This window comes from Zosterops lateralis (genome assembly GCF_965231275.1).
Source record: "Zosterops lateralis genome assembly, chromosome: Z".
In the NCBI taxonomy this organism is placed as follows: Eukaryota; Metazoa; Chordata; class Aves; order Passeriformes; family Zosteropidae; genus Zosterops; species Zosterops lateralis.
The window spans coordinates 18,267,084-18,289,837 of NC_139800.1; the positions used below are offsets into that span (position 1 = coordinate 18,267,084).

Consider the following 22,754-nt stretch of genomic DNA (forward strand, 5'->3'; position numbering starts at 1 on the left):
CAGTCAAGCCTCAGCTTATGTTTTGGATATCCCACTTCATAATGTTATTCCTATTAATAACTCAGAGGTCAAATTTTAAGGTACTTTTAATGCTAATGGCAGGGAATATGGACCAGATTTTTGATGTACCAAGTTGGGATGATGCAATCTTTCAAAGCTCAAGTTGTCAATTACCAGAAGAAGGAGAGTGGTCTTCTAAAGAAGAGTTGTCTTATACTGGATGTTTTAGAAAACATTGCATTAAAAAGAATATTTAATTACATATTAAGTATATAATAGTCCTTAGTTATTTTCAAGTGTAGAACAACATGAAGAATTCAATAAATGTTCAAATAGTAGTAAGTATTGAAATGCAATGTCACTTCCCTGTATAATGATGTTACCAGTACACCAAATATAATGCATGTTAGTAGCAGACTTTTTTACAGTAATGACATTTTGATACAAACATTTATGATGGCTTTATTTTTTCTTTCTAGGCAACTCAGGTTTTGTTTTTAAACACATTGAATTTTGTAACTGTTTCGGGTAGCCTTAAAGGTTGTAGTAGCAAGAATAGCGTTACCCCATCCAGGTTCATCAGGTCAGTAATTGATGCTGTTTCTGCTGCTGTTATGGATCTTATGGTTTTTAGTTATGGTTGGTTTGTTTATTTTATAACCATTTTAACCCTCTGATGCAAAAGTTTGACAGAGAAAAAAAAATTTTACCTCCTCAATTTAGATCTTACTGGGTTGGCGATATGAGCTGGACTCCTGATAGCCTTTTCTTGGCTTGCATGTTAAAACGTGGATGTTTGGTTTTATTGACATGTATGGGGGAATTGCTGACCTTAATTGCTTCTGGATGCTCTGTGGAATTTGGACCAGCACAGTTTATTCCATTTCATCCACTAATAACATACAGGTAAAAGGTTTTAAAGAAGATTTTATGTTTCTGTCTTTTGGTCTTACCTTACTTTTATCATATTCGTTATAATTTTGCATAAATGTTATCTTTCAAATTCACTCTTTTGCTTTTCGTGTGTCTTTCCAATATCTGTTTCTCATTCATAGTTCTCTTCTATTTCTTATAATGCATTTGTCGTGATGAAAATTGACATTATGACAATGTAAGTATACAAAGTGATTATATATAATGTGATTTGTTTTCCTAAAAGTGTTTGAATTTATTAGTAATTAAAGTTAGCATGTTTTTATGATATAAGAAGAAATAAAACTTACGAAAGTTCTAAAAGTGCAGGTTTATTTAATTCGGCACTATTTCTCTGCTCATTGCTTAATTTTGCCTATAGAACCTGGTATAAGATATTGTAAATAATATATTTGCATGGACAGAAAGTAGTTCGATTTAAAATGTTTTGGGATTCTCCAGATCTAAATTCTGAGATTATGCTTCTGGGTGCATTACAGAGTAGAAGGATCTTTGATAACACACTTTAGCATAAACTGAAAGTAACACAGTCTAAAAAGAAATAACAAAATAGAATCTAAACTTTATTTTTTTGAAATCTTATTTATTTTGCATGACTTAAACCAGAGTGTGTGTAAATATAACAGCTTGTGAAGACATTCAAAGCAATATATTACCTTCTTACACTATCCGATTGGAAAAATTCAGATACTGGAATATATTAAAATACATGATTAATGATGATATATTGAATGTATGCAGCCACCTTTTTTATCAAATGAACACAAACAATGTGTTATGTGGCTAATATTAGAATACATGTGTTACACAGTTCTCTAGAACTCTGTAAGGAGGGATTTCTGTATAAGAATGACCTTTTTGAAAGACAAGACTTGTGTGTTTATAAAATTTTTCTATTGAATATCTGAACTGATGCTGAAATTGTAGGATTCAGATTTTCAAGGGATTTTTGTCTTTCATGTATGACTTTCTTAGCCTAACCCTTCAAATTTCATCTTCAAGCATTTGTCATACCAAATAAGAGCTAGATAAGAAAGTGCAATATAGAAATTCAGAGTCTAATTATGAAAAAAATACAATTTTTACTAATAAAATAATAAATGGATACTGCCAATTTGTTTTAACATATTTAAATTAAAAGAAGTTGCTGTTGTAGCAAAATCCTGGCATCTTGCAAGCATAGTGTTATCCAGTGCTCAACTTGAAAAGTGTAGACACTTCCCTAGGATTCTGAAGGGATTTCTTTGGATAGTAGATTGCATGGTATTGCATGTTTTGAAATTATTCTGTTCATGATTATTACATACGATAGTTGCTTCTTAATTTATGATGTATTTCTGTTTTAGACAGCACCACTCTTGTTGTCGAGATTCCAGCCAGTCTCTTGGTTCTTCAGATTCTGAACGTGACCTCATGAGACAGAGATTCTCTGTTGCTTCACATTCAAGACTACCCTACCTCATTGTCTCTGATGGATACATGATAACGCTGCTAGGATTTCCTAACAACTTTTCACCATCAGTGTTTATAAGATCCCTTTTGCTTGATTCAACCCAACAGCTTGAAAACATCCGTCGGAATTTGCTGAACTTCAAGGTAGGGTTATGAACTATTTTGTAGGTTTTAATTAATAACTTTTATGCACATGAGAGTGTCTAAATTCTAGATCAAGTACCTTTGAATTATAAAGTTGTTTAAGTAACCATATTGATCTGCAAAGCAACCAATACAGATTTTCTGCAATTTTATTCCTTTGATATTTGGGTGATATTTCAGTAAAATGTAGTGAGTGGGACAGTCTGAACTGTCACTATATTATTTTTCTGGAACTGTAAAAGAAACAAGGATTTTTTTATATCTATAGAGTTGATTTGGGACATTGACAGGCATTATGCTACTCTCATCGGCTCACCCTTTCAAAATGATCCAGAAAGAATTCTGTAAATCCTCTATAACTTAGTCCCAATGGTACTGCCTACGTTTGTCTCCTGGATCTTCAATCGAGGGTGGCAATTAAAGCTTAATTAAATAATATCTGTTTAATTTTCTGTCACTTCTGAATTGACCTAAGTTTGGGAGAAGGGAAACAATTGAAGGAAGAGGTCCTGCAACTGTTGCTGACCATATATGATATAATAGATATTTAGTTCAGAATATTTGGATTTACTGATGGAATGTGGCTTCTCTTCTAATTTAATTTCTCTTCTGATTTTTGGAGAAGTCAGCTATCAGGGTATTCCTATATAAGCTAGAATAGTGAGCAAGGATTTGAGGATTTAAAGAGACATGTTACTAGTAAAAATGCAGAAAACCCTCACATACAGGGAAATTTCTAGGGCTTTTACAGGCATCAAGAAAGCAGAATATTTCAGTATGAAGTAAACTAAGGTTGTCTGGTGTGGGAGAATTCTGCTTCCTGAAACATGGTCAAATGGTAGTTTGTTTCTATGCAACAGATGCTTGCTGACCTGTTCTCCCTGTCTGTCTGGGGTTTTTGAACTGAAACTTTTTACATCAGTGACCAATTTCCTTAACTTGTTTGGAAAGTGTCTGTGTTGCTAGAAACTGATTATATGTTTTCTGTTATTGTTATTTCTTTTAGTGTAAAGGGAGATCTGGGTTCTTACGATCACTGTTGTCTTTAAAAGCTAGTCTTTTAAAACAAGTTCAAAATCAAAGTTATATCTTTTCTACCATTCCAAGATTCTTGGAGGAAGATACAACAGAAATGAACAAGAAAACCATGGATTTACTGGTACTTAATAGCATTTTCCACTTATAATTGTGAAGTTACGTAGGTTTAAAGTATTCTAAAAGGAAGTAACAGTGGGGGTTCTAAAAAAAATAGTAATAGATTTATTTATTCTAACTAGTATTTTTAAAATAATTCAATATTTTCAGTTTCATTATAGACATGAGGAATATGCTTATTTATAAGTATGTATATAATAATATGCCTATTTTCTCAAACTGATACTTGATTTTTATTGTAAAGCAGGTTATTTCTTTCAGTATGTATTGACTTTTTGAAGAATATCTGCCCGTATACATATATATCAGTTTATTGTGTTTCAGTACATAGAATGAGGATCATCCAGTTCCAGCCCCTTGCCAGGGTCAGGGACACCTTTCATTAGACCAGATTGCTCAAAGCCCCATCCAACCTGGCCTTGGACACTTCATGCACAGGACAGCCACAGTTTCCCTGGGCAACCCATTCCAGAGTCTCAGCACTTTCACAGTAGAGAGCTTCTGCCTAATATCTTGTCTAAGTCTGCCCTCTCTCAGTTTAAAACCGTTGCCCCTTGTTCTGTCACTACATGTCCATATAAAAACACTCTCCTGCTCTCTTGTAACCTCCTTTATGTAATGAAATGTGCTGTAAAGTCTCCCTGGAAACATAATACTTTAGCTTCACTTTATAATACAATGTAACATTACCTGTTAGATATGCTGGGGCTGTAGACTATTTTAGTAACATTCTTAATCTAAATAAATAAGATACATATTCTGAGTTTTAGAGGATTCTTTGATCAGTTCCAAAATCTGTATTTATCTTTTGGAAGAGTGACCCTGTGATGGTAATTATTGAACAGCCTTTCCCAACTTCATTTCATGCTTTTGAGTTTTGGTTTGTTCTTTGGAGCTTTTGAGCTTTTGTTGAATGACTTTTATATCTTACAGATCTCTGGCAAAATCTCTGTCTTGTACTCTAGGTTTCATGAAGGACAAGGTTTCACTTTCTGGTATAAAATCTACTGCTGTATTGGCAGTGTAATTTTGTTGTTAGGTAATTTAATTTCTGTCTGCCCAACTGTTTTACAAATAATGACATTTAATCTGAGATGAAACTACAGTTTATTAAACATACTTGCATTTAACCAAAGTAATTAAGCATACAGATTCCATTTATGAGACTGACTAAATGGTGATTCTTTGTAGTCTATGTGCTCTCTCTCTGTCACTAAACTTGAATTAAACCATTGGTTTTTTGCTTGTTTGATTTAGGATCATGAAGAAGAATCAGATAATGAAAAGCAGTTTTACAATAGCCCTTCCACCTTCTATAACCAAAGAATCTATTCCTTTGTTGGTAAAGCTGATGAAGGCTGCTTAGAATTTGCATCAATGTTTGATACCATCCATGCAGAAGATGTTATTGAAGAGAAAGATAAATCATCATTGGAACTATATTCCATTCAGAAGAACCTCCTTGGCGCATGGCAGATAGGGATTTCAAAAAATATAGAAGAGAAAGATGCATTACTGAATTACACAGTGAACTGCATTATCCATTTTTTCAGCATTGTTCAGTTTGTGAAATGTACTTCACTAAACCAGGATGCATCTATAAACAAGTCTGTGAAGAATACTCAGTGGATGCATTGTGTCCTGAAATATTTTCAGCAGTGTTTGACTGTCTTGTGCTGGCATTCAAGAGCCAGTGTGACTGGGCATGTGGCAAAGCTGACGTTAGAAACTTTAAAACTGATGCTTATACAGCAACAAGATCAATTGTTCTCAAAAAACCTTTTGGCATGCTTCTGTCTTTTGAAAATGGTTTCTCACACCCTAAGCAGAGTGTGTGTACTGCAGTATGAGAATTTTTTTGCGTCTCCTGACAGTAATATTCTTGTGGAACTTGACTCCCTCACTGTGCCTCTTTTCTTAGTCCTTGATGACAATACTACTCAGCAGTTCAGCTCACTGAAATCTCTGCTTAGAGAATGTCCTCAAGTAAACCATGATGCAAAAGCAGAAAAAAGGTATGAATAAACTTTGCATGGGGAAAAAAATGTACAGCAAAACCAGGTGATCAGGCCCAGCCGGCACAGGTTTGTGAAAGGCAGATCTTGCATGACTAACCTGGTCTCCTGTGACAGGTGACCTTTGTGATGGATGAGGGAAGGCTGTGGAAATTGTGGATATTGTCTACCTTTGCAAAACTTTTGCAAAACCTTTGACATAGGTTCCCACAACTTTCTCCTGGGGAAATAGACTGCTCATGGCTTGGATAGAAACACTCTTTGCTGGGTTAAAATGGATTAATGGCTGATGGCTGGGCCTAGGAAGTGGTGGTGAATGGAGTTACATCCAGCTGCTGCCAGTCACTGTGGTGTTCTCTAAGGCTCAGTTTTGGGGCCAGCCCTGATTAATATCTTTATCAATGATCTGGGTGAGAGGATTGAGAGCACCTTCAGTCAGTTCACAAAAAATACAAAGTTGGGCAGGAGTGTTGGTCTGCTGGAGGCCAGGAAGGCTCTGCAGAGGGATCTACATTGATGCATTGACGATGGTGTGAGGTTCAACAAGGCCAAGTGCCAGGTCCTGCTCTTGAGTCACAGCGACTTCATGCAGCACAATGGGCTGGGGTGGAGGGGTTGGAAAGCTGCCCAGCAGAAAAGGACCTGGGGATGCTTTTTGAGAGCAGCTGCACATGAGCCAGTGTGTGTCCAGGTGGCTAAAAAGGCCAAGGGAATCCTGGCAGCAGTACCAGGGAAGTGACTGTTGTTCTGTACCTGTACTGGTGTAGTCAGCACATCAAGTCCTGTGTCCAGCTCTGGGCCCCACAGTATCTGAAAGGGTTGTCAAGCATTGGACCTGGCTGTCTGGGGGAGTGGGCTGAGTCTCTATTCCTAAGTATTTAAAAGATCTGTAGTTGTGGTTTTTAGGGACATGGTTTAGAAGTGGGCTTGGCAATGTTAATGGTTGGAGACAATGACCTGAAGGGTGTTTTCCAGCCTAAGTGTTTCTATATGATGGAATGAAAATGTTATGAGTTAAAGTATAATGGCATATCCTTTGGGTTTTTTCCTGCCTTTTACTCCATGGAAAGGCATGATAAACAATTAAAGCTTATAGATTAAGGCTCAGATTTATAGTTGAATATAGTTTGATTGTGGTGACTAAACTACTGCTGCAAATCAGTTGGCAGCTGACACCAGGCCTGGCAGTGTAGCATCAATCCAGATATTTAAACTTTAGATGCTTTAACTATCTTCTGTGCATTTCACTTTACCTAGTTGCAAACTCTGTGGAGCACGAGTCTGCTCATATGCAATATATCAATGGTGTCAGTTTAGTCAGTAAAGTTTTTAATCATTATGGATGTGGTGTCTCAGAGCAATAAGAAAAACCCATTTGTGGAAGTTTACTAAACTGTCAGAGCTATTTCTTCCATATGCATAAACTTGACTGAAGTGTGCTGTCCAACTTTTGGGAAAGCATACTGTTATCACTGGAGTATTTCTGTGCTGCAAAACTCCAGTGAATCAAAGTGTACTATTCACATGAGCAAGCTTGTCCTTTCCAGAGATTTAGAACCTAAGTAGCATCATAAGTCACAAATTAATTTTTACTACGGTAAAAGGTATTTCTTCAATAATCCTTAAATATAGTACTGTGTTCACTGCAAATCTGATACACAAGTTTCAATTGTCTCAGAGAAAATAATCCATACTTTGATTAATTGTGCTCCAGGTGCTGACAGTCATATGCACACTGTGTATATGAATGTTTCTATGTGTTAGTTATGAAAGCAGTAGTTCTTCAAGATACAGATCTGTTGCAGTTTTTTTTTTTGAAACCTTTTTCAAGTCTCTAACAATGTATATTTGATTGTGTTGTTAAACTTACTACTTAATTGAGCTGGTACATCTAATACAACTATGCTAGGCAACAGGGACTTCCCAGCCCTAAACCCATCCTCTGCAATCTTGTTTTCTTGTCTTTGCTTTTCTGTGTTGCTTTTAATTGTTTTTCAATCAGTCTTGTTTATAAAGATACGAGTACCTGTTCCGAGGTTTCTCTGTCTGAGATTATTTCATTTCCCCATTGTTTATCTAGCAAGGGGATTAATTTTTGGGGTGTTTGGGTTCTTAAAGTAGATTGCTGTGCTTAAGAAAATTCGGAAGAATTAATGGTTGTTAGTAAAAAATGAGGCAAAAAGTGCTTTATTTTTTCCCCTCACCAAAGTCAATAAAGTAGTTGATACAACTTAATATTCAGGCGCATAATGCAAAATAAAAGAATGTAAGAAATTGATGTAATTCTAATTAATTTCTGATGTAATTCTTGTAATTTCATAATATTGTACTTGTTGAATTACAGGTTGACTGTACTGTGGCAACTATTGTATAAAAAAGTGGTTTGGTATCAGGTGCAGCTGAAAAGAAAAGTCAACAAGAATGCAGAAGAGGCTTCTGTTGTCTCATTGCTTTTAAGTCATATACAAGCAACCATCCAGTCTTCAGGAGTGACATTAGAACAACATCTGAAGATTAATTCTGTATCTGGTTAGTAAAAATGTTCATTGAAAACTAGGAAAATTAGGTCCAACTTAACAATCGGTAACTGACTGCCAGATTTTTAAAAAGTGAACCTTGGGACTTCTCTTAAAATTCTTATCATAATTCTGTCTTAAGTATTTAATGTCCTGGTATGTCTGTAGATTGTATGTTAAGATAAATAAAAAGACAATTGACCTCAGTTTGCTTTGAGCCATGTCCTAAAGAATCTGAATGGAAGATTTTAGTTCTGGTCTTCTTTGTTGTTTTTTCTGAAGTAAATGGGCATTACAATGTATCTCTTACTGGATTTCTGTGTAGAAAGCTTCTTCACTCCTTGTGGTCATTGTGGGCATGAGTATGTTGTATTTACAAACCTCAGCTTTAACTAAGGATCTAAATTAGTGTAACCTAGAGGTACTTGGTAATCTAGCGTATATGTAGTTGTTGCCTAATTTCTTACATTTTACTGTCCTGTGTTCTGCCTTCCTTTTGACTTCTACACTGCTAAGCCCAGATTCCCATTTATGTCTCCCTTTACAATTCTGTTTCCTTGCCATGTTCTTGATCTCTCTCCCTTACATCACAATTCTACCTCCTCTTCCTACAGCACTCCATACAATACATTAGCTCCTCCTGAAGGAGAACTCACAGATTACTGTCCTGGCAAGGAGTATTCAAAGTTGTCTTCTCTCAGATGCTCAAAACTTAGACTTAATTGTGAGAATAGAAGTTTACTGAGGTCTCACATATTTTGTTCTGCTTTCAGTAAATCTCTGATACTGAAATAAGAGCATATGTATTGGTAAATGTAAAAGTAACAATGTAGAGCTTTTAATTTGTTAATATGTGACTTTTATAGGTGAGGAGCAGTTCCTTTTAGGCTCATACAGAGAATCTGTGGATATTTGGAAAAGATCTCTTTGTGAACTCAAGACAAAAGGTAAAGGATAAAATCTTTGAGGGTGGAGAGGGTAAGCTGTATAATCGTTTTACATTTGTCACTCTGTTTGCTCTTCAAAAAGAGGGGGGGAAAACAGATGAGCAAAAATCAATTCCTTTAGTAACTGTAAAATTAAAAGAATTAGTGTTTGGAAAGTAACAAAATAAAACTTGTGTCAGGAGTTTTTATAAGAGTTGATTAAAAACAGAGTCTCTTTCCAGGCATCATGAGAAAATTTTCTGCTGGTTGTTAGAATAAGGAATAAATACTTCATTGAGGAAAAATATTCAGAATACTGGAAGCTTGATGGATGTCTGAGCAACTTCACTGTGGTTCAGGCATTCTTTCTTTGAAGGCTAGGCTTCCTTAACCTCTGCTGTCTTTGTCTGTGTCTTAAAAGTTATGCATAGTATTGTTTTGAAAACTGATAAATTTTTGAAAAATTTTACCTCTAGAAATAAAAATGTTGTGGATGAGCATTAACTTGCTAGAGACTTAGAGGCTGTATAGGAGCATCATATCCTAAAGTAGCTGCTCCTGATGTCTACTCCTCAAAGTGTATTGTTTATGTAGATGTGTTTCTGGAGAGAAAATAACTAGTACTTTCATTTGCTTCATCTGTTTTTGTGTTTATTGTTTCTCTTCCACTTGAACTTCTACCTTTTTTAAATCTTTCAATGCAGGAGGGAAAAGAGCATGTTTTCTTCAGCGTAGATACTATCTTGCAATATTGTTTTGTCACCTGTATCAGTATAACATGTGTGAAGCTCAGGGACTCTGTGATCATCTGGTAAGAGAGATTCTAAGGCGATCAGAGCTCTCCACAAGTCAGATGGAAAAGTTTTCTGGTATGTTTACATTGCCTAAAAGTGTGATAAGGTATGTTGACACTGTTTGAATAACCTAGGGTACTTTCTGTGTCCTCGCATGCACAGCTGACAGCTTTTGACGCTTTACACTGTTTTCAGTGACTTTTTCTGATCCTCAGATGATACTTCAGCTGCACTTGTTGGAATATGTGTTTGGACAACTCTCCTTGCCTACTGGTCACCTGCTAAATATTTTTAGACTCAAATCCTCTCAAAAATAGACTTTGAATAAGAAAAAGAAGGGGGAAATTTTATGATTTGATTTTATATTAATTTAAATTTTTTATGATACAGCATGAAAAAATAGCAGATTTTAGTTTGGTCACCAGTCCTAATTTGACTGAATGTTTTTGCAGATGCTTGTAAATTAATTTTTTTAAAGTCTAAATATAAGTGAAATCTGAATTTTCAAGTTTGAACAAGTGTTTTATTGACTCAATGCAGGTCTAAATTTAGATACTAAAGGTCCATCTCCAGTCATTAAAAACCTAATATAAAAGTCTTCTAATATTAATATAATGTGTAATTAGTGTAAAAGATTGAGCTCTGTAAGTTCTGAAAGTTTGTCAAGGAATTGTGTAAGTTTGTTTGTTAAAAAAGTGCTTTATAACCTGTGATTAAATAATTTTAATGTTCAAATTTAAAATAATTTTTCTCATGATATTATAATTTGATTTTTTTTTTTTTTAGATATCAAGTATTTTCAGCATGAGCTTTGGACAGTAACCAGCATTCATACTGACACTGCCATGGCTGTGATTCGATCCATGGCACGATTCATGGCTGCTTATTTCGCAAAGCAGCTGCTCTATATCTTCCCCCCCCACAATGTTGACATCCTTCATCCACTTCACATCAAACAAGGTATTTCCTGTACAAGCAGTTCTAGTTGCTTGAATCTTAGAAACTTTTTTCACATGTATCAATGATGTCTGTTATATTTTAACTTGATGATTAAGTCAGCTTTTCAGTTGAGTAGGAGACAGAAAGAAACCATAAGGATGTCACAAAAAAGTGTAGCTGATACAATTTTTTTTCCAACAGATAGGATTATTTAGGTTGGAAAATAAGTGTAAGATCATTGTGTCCAACCATTAACATTGTCAAGTCCCCCACTAAACCATATCCCTAAACACCACAGCTACAGATCTTAATAATTTAAATACCTACAGGAATGGAGACTCAACCCACCTTCCTGGGCAGTCAGATCCAATGTTTGACAACCTTTGTAGAGAGGCAGTTTTTCCTGATATTCAGTCTAAACCTCCCTGGCATAAAGTCATTTACTCTTCTATCACTTAGCACTTGGGAGGAAAGATGGTTCCCAACCTGGCTACAGCCTGCCTGCCTTCAAGGAGTTGTGGAGTGATTAACTCTCCTCTGAGCCTCTTCCCCAGCCTAAACACCCCCAGCTCTTTCTGTTGCTCCTCACAGGACTCATGCTCCAGACTCTTCCCCAGCCTTGTTGCCCGTCTCTGGACTCTCCAGCACCTCAGTGTCTTTCTTGTACTGAGGGGCCCAGAACTTAGCCCAGCATTCAAGCTGACCTCACCAGACCTGAGTACAGAGGGACAATCACTACCCAAGTCCTGCTGGCCACACTATTCCTGATACAAGCCAGGATGCCCTTGGCTTCGTCGGCCACCTGGGCACACGCTGGCTCATGTTCAGCCACTGTCAAGCAACATGCCGAGGTCCTTTTCCACTGGACAGCTTTCCAGACTCTCTTCCCCCAGTAGTGTTGTACACTACTTCGCCAAGGGTTGTACAGGGCCTGACACTTGGCCTTGTTAAATACTGTAAGATTGTCCTCGGGCTGTCAATCCAGAACCCTCAGCAGAGCCTTCCTGCACCCTGCTATAGAAGGAGATCAGGTTGGTCAAGCAGGACTTGCCTTTTTCGAATTCCTGCTGGCTGGGTCTGCTCCTGGATGTCCTGTGCGTGTCTTGTGATGGCTCTCAAGATGATCCATGACTTTCCCCAGCACCACAGTCAGGCTGGCAGGTCTGTAGTTCTCCAGACTTTTCTTCCAGCTCTTCCTATAGGTGGGTGTCCCTTTTGCCAACTTCTAGTCAGCTGGAACCTCTCTGGTGAGCCAAGACCATGGGTAATGATGGAAGCTGGCTCAGTGAGCACTTCCTCCAGCTCCCTCAATACCCTTCAGTGGATCCCATCCAGCCCAATAGAACTGTGTGTGTCTAAGTGATGTGTCAGGTTACTGACACATTTTCCCTTGGACTGGGGTCTTCATTCTGTTCTCCATTCCTGCCTTCCAGCTCAGACGGCTTGTTATTCAGAAAACCGGTCTTACTCTTAAAGATTGAGGAAGGGAAGGCATTAAGTCTTTTTATCATCCTTTGCCACAATTTTGCCTAAAGACCTGGCTCTGACTGACTTTGATCCTCCCAAAAGTGAGATACCAGCAGTGCTGGAGAAGTAGTTGAATTGAATCTGTGATCTGGTGCGACCCCAGCTGAAAAGCCAGTGGAAAGCATTTTTTGCTTATCTGACAGTCAAGGTCTTGGAATCCAAATCCAAGTGCTTCAGACACCTTATTGTCAAAGGAACTAGGGATGCCAAGTTGCTTGGTGTTGAACCCAAATAGTACTTACTAGTTTAAGTCCTGCTTCTCAGCTTTTTTCTGAGGATTGCTGTTTATCACAGTGAGTGGTTTCAGAGAGATTCCATTTAAAGATTTCCTTTGTTAGGAATTTTTTATTTTCAGAGCTACTTTTTGAAGTGTTTGTGGGAATAAAGATTTGTTTGAAAGCATTTTAAGTACTCAACCAGTAAGTTGATATTATAATGCCTTACATTTTTTTACAATATTAGTTTATTTTGATTGATTAGGTTTTCTGTAGTGTATTTGAATACACTGAGCATTTTTAATGTTTCTGTACTACAGCATGCACTGTTACCTACTTCTTTCTTTGTGGTCTTTTGAATGCTTTATTTGGACAGCTTTCAAGATAAAACCTACAAAATAAAACCTTGGAGTTTTGATTTTAATACTTGATCTTAGGCAAAGATCAATGCACATGATGAGACAGTCGGGGTAAAATTACGTTGCCAAGCTGGGTTAGTGTGAATATCTCCTAGGTAATGCCATTGTCTGAGCAAAACAGAAACTGTGAGAGAAGCATTCCTTATAATTCGTGTTGATCAGCATCTCTCCAGGAGGACCAGGAAGCAAAACCTTGAAAAACAAGTCTAAATCTAAACAAAGAAGGAGATACTGAATTTGTCTGAAGTTTGTCTCTATATACTGTCCTAAAATCAAAGAATCACAGAATATTATGTACCATTCTTTCTCAAAAACGTATTTTAACATTCTGTCTTCTGCAGTAAGCACAGTGTGTACAAACAATGTGGGTACACTAGGAAAACTCTAGAAATTTCCATTTATCTCAGGTGTACCCTCTAGTATATCCTACAGATATAAAGAATATTTGCAAATGGTCCATCAGTGTGATCAAGTCTTTAAAGTAAAAAAAACCCCACAAGTTTTCCACTTGCTTTCATATCCCACATTATTAAGCAGGAAAATAGCCTATTCTGAACATGCTCTTATACCACTGCATGAGCTGCATCTGCTGCTGCAGGTACATTTCCATAATAAAATACCTCTAATAAAAGTGAATTAATATCAAAAGGAGTTGTACACTGAAACTAATCCACAAGCATTGTGAACAAATGAATTCTAGATTACTAATCTCATAGCATGAGGATTTATGTAAAATTTAAAATGTGCTTTTCATGTCACAGACCTACCTCCTCGTGTCATTCCACTGCAACACTCTTTGGTTACCAGAGCTGTCAGAGACCAGAACCTTTCATCTGTGTGGACAGCTGAATATGCTCTTGATTTGTGCTTTATTGGTGGACTCATTCCAGAGGCTGTGTGGTTAGCACACAAACTTGGGAACTGGAAGCTGTCTGTTTCAATTGGTCTGGCCTACCAGCTATATTGTCAGAACTCTGATGAGCTCTCAAGGTAAATTCGGAATTGGAATTAGTATATTATATTTTGTCACATAGTTATTTCTATGAAGTTTATTATGACAAGCCATATATATTGCCTCAGAAATTCATTTTCCTAGACTCATAGTGGGTTTAGCAGTTAAGGCGTTATGATTAGTTATTTTGGCATAGATATTCATAGGATTATTTTTGGATATTGCTTTGTTATTCATAAGCAGTTTTTTGTTATACTTTCAGAATGAAAAAACCAGAATGTCACCTGCCATTAAGCTTATTACCAAAGCAGACTTTTCAGGAAAAGTTACAGTCTTTGTTAGGACAGCCAGTAACTTCTGAAACATCAGGACATATTGCATACAAGAAGTTCACAGGTACTTCAAATGAAAAATAATGGTGGTTATTTTTCATGTTATTTGACTACATATTCAGTGTTATACACTGTCCGAGAAAGAAACAATTGCTTTATTTTCTCCGGTGTGTGTATTACTGTTATAATATATTCAAGCACTTTAATTTCATGAGGTGTGTAGTTTGGCTCTGATCATTCCAGAAATGGAACATATTATCAATCTTGTCTTCTCATTTGTATTGTCCAAATCTTTATTTGATTATATTTTATATCAGCTTGTCTGGAAGAAAACTGAATCTTCATTACAATAAACAAACAAAAAATTAATGTGTTAATAGTATGGGAAGTATCATCACACTTGAAATTAGCTACAAGAAGGTGTTAGTTTTGCCTTTTCCTTTCTGATAAAGTGGATCCCCAGGTCCAGCAGCTAGCAAGGCTGAGAATGTATTCCAGTAGGCACATACACAAGCACACATACACCACCTATATATAAGTGGCTACACATGAACACCTACAGACCTGCTCTCACCACAGGCAGCACCAAGAATCCTGTCACCTTTCCCTCTCGTGTTTGTCAGGGTGAAGGTCTGCTTATAGATACCTATTTATACAGTGTGTATCTCTCCAGTAGCTGAGCCAGTAGCAGGACTATTAGCTGAGTAGATGGCCAGCAGACCCAGTTGCTGAGTGTCACAGGTTGCTCATGTCTGTGTGTGTGAGCCCCTGAAGCCCCAGCCCCTCTTTGTTTTTTGGTACAGGCACGCAAAAACACCTTCTTCCCCCCTGTACGCACTATCCACGCACCGCCACAGCAGCTGGCCTGAGTATACAGTCCTGTCAGTATGCAGGATACAGCAGAGAGCTGGTCTGGGCTCCTCAGCCTGTCCAGGTGCCTGACCTTCAGAGACACACACATACCTATGTACACATTCTATTTCTGGCTCATGGCTCCCTTGGTCTCCCCTTGTCTCGCCCTTAGAGATATGAAGACACACAGGCAGGTCTTGGTGTTGTCTCTCTGGCTCTTGGCCAGGTCTTCACTGGTCCTTGCAGATACTGTGGGCTCCTAACTTAACAGCTGAAATTCTGTTAGCTAGATCAATCTGTCCTTATTTATATTCTACAGAAAGTTTACTGTTAGAATCTCTATGTTGGTTTCTCTTTTTGTTGGAAAACATTTCAAGTTCTTGTCGGCAGGTGGATATACTTACTGATAAAAGTGTTGGTTTTGTCATTATTAATAATGTACTTGTTTATGCTTTCTTGGTAAGAATGATTTTCCAGGATGTTATTCCTGGCTAAAAAGTTCAATCCTCTACCTAGAAAGGCAATAGGCATCTTTGTAATGGGGCAAAACTTAAAATTAGTAATTGAATACTAGTTTTTAAATGTATGAGATCTTATCTTAAAGCAAGTAGATGAGGTCTGTCATTGTAATATATGAATACAAATTCAACAATTAATAATAAATGATAAATTAATAAATTTATCAGTTTCTGGGCTTAATATTTTATAGATCCCATTGAAGAGGAAGATGTAGATGTTCTTTACAGTTCTATACAGGAACTACTGAAAGCAGCTGTTATGGCAGATGTTGATATTCTCTCAGAGACATTTCAGCTTTTGATGGATTCTGCCAAGGATCTTTGCAGAAAGTTTTATGGGTTGGTTCCAGTGGGGCTCTGTCTTCCAGCACCACCATTGTACTGTCCTCAACCAGCTTCTCTCAGTGAAGTAAGTGTGTTTCTTGTGTGTGTCCTTGAATGTATTTATAAATATTTATGGGATTTATTCTGGTTCCTTTGAGCTAATTTTTCTGTTTTCTTCCATGTCTGTAAATTTACCTAAGGTAGCACAGCAGTGATGAGAAAGTATGTGTGCCTCTCTTTTTTTTCCATAAATGATCTATGCTGTAAGGAAGACAGGATTAGGACCAGTAACATTTAGTCATATGCCCTTTCTAATTTTGGGCTTTGTTTGTCTTTGCATTTTCAGGAAGACAGTGATGACATTCTTTTAAAAACTGAGAAAGAAGTCCGTCAGAAAGTGTCTGGAGTTTTTCAGCGAATTATCTTGCTCTTCCGGGCTGCTCACTGTTCTTGCTCTGCAGCACGGTGGTATACTACACAACTGAAGTGGGCTAGAAAAGTTATGCAGAAAGTAAACATTTAACTTTATATTTTTAACTTGTTTATCGGTTGTAAATATTACTGGTGAGTTTGTAGTTGCAGAAACATTCAGTCTCACCTTGGCTTTTATGTCATGTTTTGTACATATCATCTTCTAGTTTTACACGTCATGTTCATTTTTTTTAGGAAACCAGAACTTAAAGATATAGGATATCTAATTCATGAAGTGTTTCTTTTTGGGTGTCTTTCAATATCTACTTGGTAATATATAAATTAATTTTCCACTGAAAGAAAAAAGCAGACTTTAATTGGGAGTTACAGCTGTTAGCTAGAAATAATTTCCAAAGCACTTAGGGTTGAATTTACTTTTGTGCAATATTTTTTGCATGGAAGCAAGTTTAGAATAAATTGATTAAAATTTTTTGTGTAACATCAGTCTTTTCTTAGGTCATTGTAACATAGCTACTTAAAGAAGGTTGAGTTGATGCAGAAGGGAGTGTATGCAGCTCTCCCTTCCTGCAACTCCCCTGCACCAGCATTAATGAGACCAGGAACTGGTCTGACTGAAAAGTATTTACTTCTGTTTGCATGGTCACATGCTTAAAGTTGGCATGGGGAGCTGGTCAGACATACCAACTGAAACTGAAGGTAAAGCTGGTCAGCCTTGGTGACAGCAACCTGGACTGTGTTGAATCAGTCTGGTTTTTTGATTATTGTGATCTTAGTTCTTCTTACACTTTGTGTTAGTCTTGTATTTCATGGTAATCATCAGTACCATTCAAACAAAAGCATTTTTTTGTGCCATAGCTCTTATTAAACATATTCCTTCAAATGAATTTTCAGAATAGTGATTTGAAGAAAATGGAAAATAAGCTTCAAGGGAGTTTTACTGATCTTGGCAGTATTCTAATAACTGAGAAGCTGTGCAATTAGTAGTGATACATGTAAAATGTATTTTTATTTCTGTTTTGGTTGAGTTTTTACCTATTTTTATAGATTCGAATTAAAGGTTCTCTTCCTTTGCTGAGTCCATTCCCAGAGACTTTGCTTCGTTACCGCAGTTTCTGCACTGTTCTCTATGGATCTACATCTTCTGGAGCTCATCAGTTTGATGACATTACCTGTAAAATTTTAGGTCTGTATGTAGTAACATAAAATAATATAGAGCTGGAAAAAAGAACACCCGTGAAAATTCACAGGAGGCAAATTAGCTTTTATTAGCTTGAAATAGTATATTGCAATGTGTCAGGAACACATTTCATTTTCAGATTTCGTGTTAGTTATCGTGACTCTTATTCTAAAATGTGCTGTTCTGGTGAACACATTTCATTTTCAGATTTTGTGTTAGTTATCAAAACTCTTAATCTAAAGTGTGCTGTTTTGGTTTGGGGGTGGGGGGGTCGTGTTACAGACCTGACAGGTGTGAAAGAACATGAACATTAAGTGCGACTAAGGAGCTGTAGCTCCAGAGCAATACTGAAGAATCTCAGGCTCTTCTATTTAATTTAAGTAGAGTCTCACCATATTGCATGTTTGTATTGTAGGTTGGTTCAGAGAGTTCTGTGCATTATGTTGGATGTGTCATGTTCGTGAAAAATTATCTGACAACTGTAGGCGGTACCAAACTGCAAGGGAAAATATTAACAATATCAAGGTAATACTATTACTAATATAGTAGAGATATGTCTTAATTTCATGTAGCTATGAGAAAAATTCTAAAGGTCTGCTCTGTATTTCTATGAGAACTCTTACTTGCTTAACAGAACAAAATGAGCACAGTGCTTGCAGTGTAGTTTATGTATTTGATGCTATGGAGCGGTGTACTGTGCGTGTGATCTCCATTTTCTTGACAGTATATATGTTAGGCTTTTGCTTGGTGTTTGAGTCAGAAGAGCTGCCAGGAAAGCAATAGCTTCTATACTTCTTTGACCTAAGAATTTCCTTTCTAGTTTGTTTTCTTTCCCCATTGGGTCAAGATATTTTGAATATTTCCCCAATAATAAATACTTAATACATCAGAAACTGGGTTAATGGTGTGTGAAATATACATGGTTGTCAGAAAGAGTAATGAAAAAAATAAAAATTAATCATGTTGTCTCTACTTATACCTTCACCAATTGAGGTCAGAGGTCCAGGAAGAAAAAGAGAGAAGTTACTAGCATATTTGTCATGTATTCTGTAAGAAGTCCGAGATTTTTCTTCACCAGAAAAAACAAGTTTCAGATAAACAGGATGGCTCTGTTTCAAACAGTAGAATGTTCTGCTTTTTTGGTGCTTTATGTGACAGTGACAAATGAGATAGAAAATACTGTTCAAAATAAACCAGTCCATCTTAAAAGCCTCTTGCAAGGCATAATTATCTTGCTCACAAGAAAGAATTTATGATCACCTGAAGTCAAAGTAGAATTACTTACTTCACAGTTTAAGTGCATCCTCAGGTTTTACTTGTGACTGCAAAGAAACTCTTCAGCAGAATGCTAATGGAATTATTTCGTAAGCTGGTTTTAAAAAGCCTCTTTTTTTTCCTCTCTCTCTCTTTTTATTTTAATGTACATTATGATACATTACAATGTTGATCTGCCTCCTGCCCTCCTACACTACTCTGTTTGGCAGATAAGTTAAGAGATTTTCATTTTTTTGGGGCTAGAAAAGAAGCATAACTATCTGCAGTGTATGCATAATTTTGCTGAAAAACATTGTTCATACATGTCTCTGGTGGTTTTTTTAGGATCCAAATGAGTATGATGCCTACACAGTTGAGCATTGTCTGAGTGCAGTAGAGTGGGCTTGTCGAATGCTTCCTTTCTGCAGATTCATGAATATTGAAGAATTAGTTCAAGATGTAATTTTGAGTCTGCTTGGAGAATTGCCACCAGTAAAAAAGGTAAAAAACATTAAAACTAGAATAAAAGTAATAGATATTATCATAAATATTTCTCCTCCTTGGAAAACCTACTTGTTAGATTTACTCATGGTGTAAGTTCCTACTTATATGATAGCTTTTTTGATGCTTTTTTTTTTGTGTAGGTGGCAGAGATTTTTGTAAAAGCATTTCCTAATCCTGAAGATATAAGAGTTTCACTGAGAGATAAATATCATGGACTTCAGCAGCGACTCAGACAGAGTACTGTTAAAGGTAACGTTCATCATTCTTCAAGAAGTTTTAAACATGCTTTGTTTTTTTTATCCTAGTTATTAGCTTGTGACAATACTTTAATACCCCATGCGAAACAGTTATTGTAGTTTTCTGTTGGACAACTTCAAGTCTTGTGAAAAATTTTGTGTTTTCTTTCTGATATGTCTATATCAGTCACAGAGTATCACGGCTTTCAAAATGTTGATTTTTTTTCACTTTATCACCATTTCTTTTCGAAATTATAAATGACTCTCTTAAATAATAAAAGTTTATAATTTTAATTTAAATCTAATTCATGTCTCAATTTGAGAGACTAACTTTAAACTGAAAATTAAGATTGAAAATTTGATTTGCTTTCTTTCAGTAGGTCCTGAAAGTGAAGAAATGATGTCTGTTGTTATACAAGCTGCTGAAGAAGTGAGGAAGAAGGCCTTGAGACGTGTAGTAAAGAACATAGGCCCTATAGAAATTAATATTTGGGAGCCAGTCGAAGAGGGAGCATCAAATGATGAGGAACACTGTTATGACAGATTCTCACTAGGCACTAGTCTAAGCATAAGCTCACTTACTGATGTTGGGAATCATCAGGTATATAGTGATGCAGACATGGCAGACACAGTTTCTGATGCTTTGCTTACTGAAGAAACAAGAGCTGAAACATCTTCATTCTCAAGGTATGAAAAAATTGCAGCAGAAAGCTTTTTGGTTTAAATTGGGGTGGGGGGGGCGGGGGGGAAGAAAAAAAGAGAGTTATCTCCTGTTGATCAAGTAATCTCTTCACCAAACATGTTAATTGTCACTATGAGTGATTTATCACATGAAGAATTACAGATTTCCCAAGTCTTAGAACTGGCAATGTTATATCAGTTAGTATGTGACTAATACATTATTGAAGTGTAAATTACTGTCAGCTGTGTCTACATTCATATATATTACTGCCTAGTTTCTGTCTATGGATTTTGAATTTGATTAATTTGCCACCTATACATTGTACCAATGTAAATTTGGGTTTGTTGACTATTTTTAACTTCAGTGGAAGATAAGGAACTAATGCTGCATGTAATTCTTCTTAAAATGGATTTGGGTATTAATGGTTCTTACATTTATTGTCTTACAGGGAAAATGATCTCCAACGACAAAGGGAAATAGGTAGCCGAAACACCACACACAGGATAAAAGCTCCTAACTGTAAAACAAAACATAAAGACAAAGCGTGTAGGAGAGACATGCTTACTCAGTGTAATTTGCCCATAGTTGGTGCGTGGGAATTTGAACGTGATGATGATGAATATGTCAGATTTTTAGAACTCTTTTTGAGTTATGTTCTTGAGAGAGATCTGATAAAGTACAGTGACCTTGGAATTCCATTTCTCACTAGCTTTTCTGGGCTGCTTCAAGAGCATGAATTGAACTCTCTCTTTTTTGATGTTCACACAACACTAAAACGTCGGCAAAACAAAACTAGAAGTCAAAGTGTGTTTAGAGCAGGTTCTTGCTATACTGTCACCCTGGCATCTTGTGATCCTGAAAAAGTGTCTGCTTGTAATGAAAACAAAAATATTTTGGAAAACCCAACAATTGTACAGTCTGTTGTACAGACCAGAGAACCTTCTGTGTGTAACCTAACAAAAGGACTTAAAGAAGGCTTATTTGGTTTAAAATACAAGTCTATATACAGAGCTCAGACTGACAATCAGGGAGTCACTGTTGCACTAACAAGCCAGACCTTTCCTAACCATACTTCCTCTACCCTGCAAACTCAGGCAATTTCTAAATATGTTTACAAAACTCTTGATGTAGTTGGTATTGTACCAGCAGAAGAACTGCCTATAGAATTAATGGGCAAATTGAGCAATATTTCAAAATTGCTGGAGTGGATGATCAGATGGTCTGATAAAAGACCACTCTGTGGTTCCAATAAACAAGATTCCTTAGAAGAAACTCTCCCAATGATACATGTGAAAACATCATCAGCAGCTGTCCTTACATCTTTTTGGTTGTTAGAACGGTTACACAGGGACAGATCTCAAACAAAGAGCATAAAATGCAAGGTAAGAAAAAGGATGGGACGAGTGTCAGTGAAATGTGAATGAGTTATGCCAGTAAAGAAAAATCACATACATGTTTTACCTGTTCTGAGTAGAATGTGGAATATTAATTAATAGCCTTTCTTTTAAGAGTTGCTAAGAAAAGGGAAAAATTCCAGAAGTACTGAACTTTTGTCGGTAGAAATACTTGAGTTGGAGGTGAAAGTTCACTTTGGAAATTCAAAATACAGGTCATTTATCCAGATACCAGATTTTTTGCACGAATTCCTGTAAGTTTGGCCACTGTATCTATTTTTAGACATCATCTTTGAAAAAAATACTACTGGAGATAGAATATGGCAAAGCAAGGCAAAGAATAAGAAATAGTTTCTCTCAGGAGAGTTTAAGTTCATTTGTCTTTGAGGAGAGTGCAGATACAGTCTGAATGCAGCATTTTAACTGATTAAAGACAATGACTAGCACAGATACAGAGATTTGGAGTGTATGTGTGGATATGAGAGAAGAGATTTGTTGAATGAATCTGGTACATCTTGCTTTAGTTTATGCTTTAGAGAAAACTGGATCACTTAGCTTCTTTAATTAACAGTACATAGAATCAGAGAATACATGAAAAGCTTTGAGAGGAGAGGGTTCTGAGACTTAATTCTTGAGAAGGCTCTTCTCTAATTTCAAGAGGTTTTTTTATTACTTTTGGTTTGTATTTTCTGGCATTTTGACAAGTATTTTATTTACAGCTAACAAATTTTGTGCATGCATCTAACCAAAGGTTAAGTATGTCTTTTTGCCTTTCATACTGTTTTCAGTGGTGATTTGAGAGTTCTACATTGTCTGGATAAGGCCAAATCTTACTGTATGTATTTGTCTTGATTATATTGTCATATAGTGTATTTGACAATTCACACTCAGTTGACACTGAGAAATCTTTCTTATATTTCCTTTGGATAATTCAGAGGACCATTGCTTTACTTAATGCAAAAAAGGGGAGAAACTCATGTTTCACAGGCAGCTGTAAATACAGGATTTCTTTGCTCTATAATAAAGAAAAGGATATAAGTTAAGTATAATCATTCTATATGA

At 36.4% G+C, this 22,754-nt stretch overlaps 1 protein-coding gene across 1 annotated transcript in view; it reads left to right on the top strand.

Annotated features, from left to right (window-relative positions):
* Window positions 1-22,754, top strand: part of CPLANE1 (ciliogenesis and planar polarity effector complex subunit 1) — a 56,298-nt gene that overhangs the window by 5,096 nt on the left and 28,448 nt on the right. Inside the window, exons 7-25 of the mRNA XM_083883917.1 lie at window positions 480-583; window positions 724-906; window positions 2,280-2,529; window positions 3,536-3,688; window positions 4,942-5,699; window positions 8,044-8,228; window positions 9,082-9,162; window positions 9,846-10,010; window positions 10,722-10,895; window positions 13,797-14,025; window positions 14,250-14,383; window positions 15,881-16,098; window positions 16,360-16,524; window positions 17,490-17,628; window positions 18,038-18,147; window positions 19,222-19,377; window positions 19,521-19,629; window positions 19,994-20,303; window positions 20,747-21,680. Of these exons, the coding sequence (XP_083740043.1) occupies window positions 480-583; window positions 724-906; window positions 2,280-2,529; window positions 3,536-3,688; window positions 4,942-5,699; window positions 8,044-8,228; window positions 9,082-9,162; window positions 9,846-10,010; window positions 10,722-10,895; window positions 13,797-14,025; window positions 14,250-14,383; window positions 15,881-16,098; window positions 16,360-16,524; window positions 17,490-17,628; window positions 18,038-18,147; window positions 19,222-19,377; window positions 19,521-19,629; window positions 19,994-20,303; window positions 20,747-21,680 (4,557 nt within the window). The remainder of the gene's footprint in view (window positions 1-479; window positions 584-723; window positions 907-2,279; window positions 2,530-3,535; window positions 3,689-4,941; window positions 5,700-8,043; window positions 8,229-9,081; window positions 9,163-9,845; window positions 10,011-10,721; window positions 10,896-13,796; window positions 14,026-14,249; window positions 14,384-15,880; window positions 16,099-16,359; window positions 16,525-17,489; window positions 17,629-18,037; window positions 18,148-19,221; window positions 19,378-19,520; window positions 19,630-19,993; window positions 20,304-20,746; window positions 21,681-22,754) is intronic.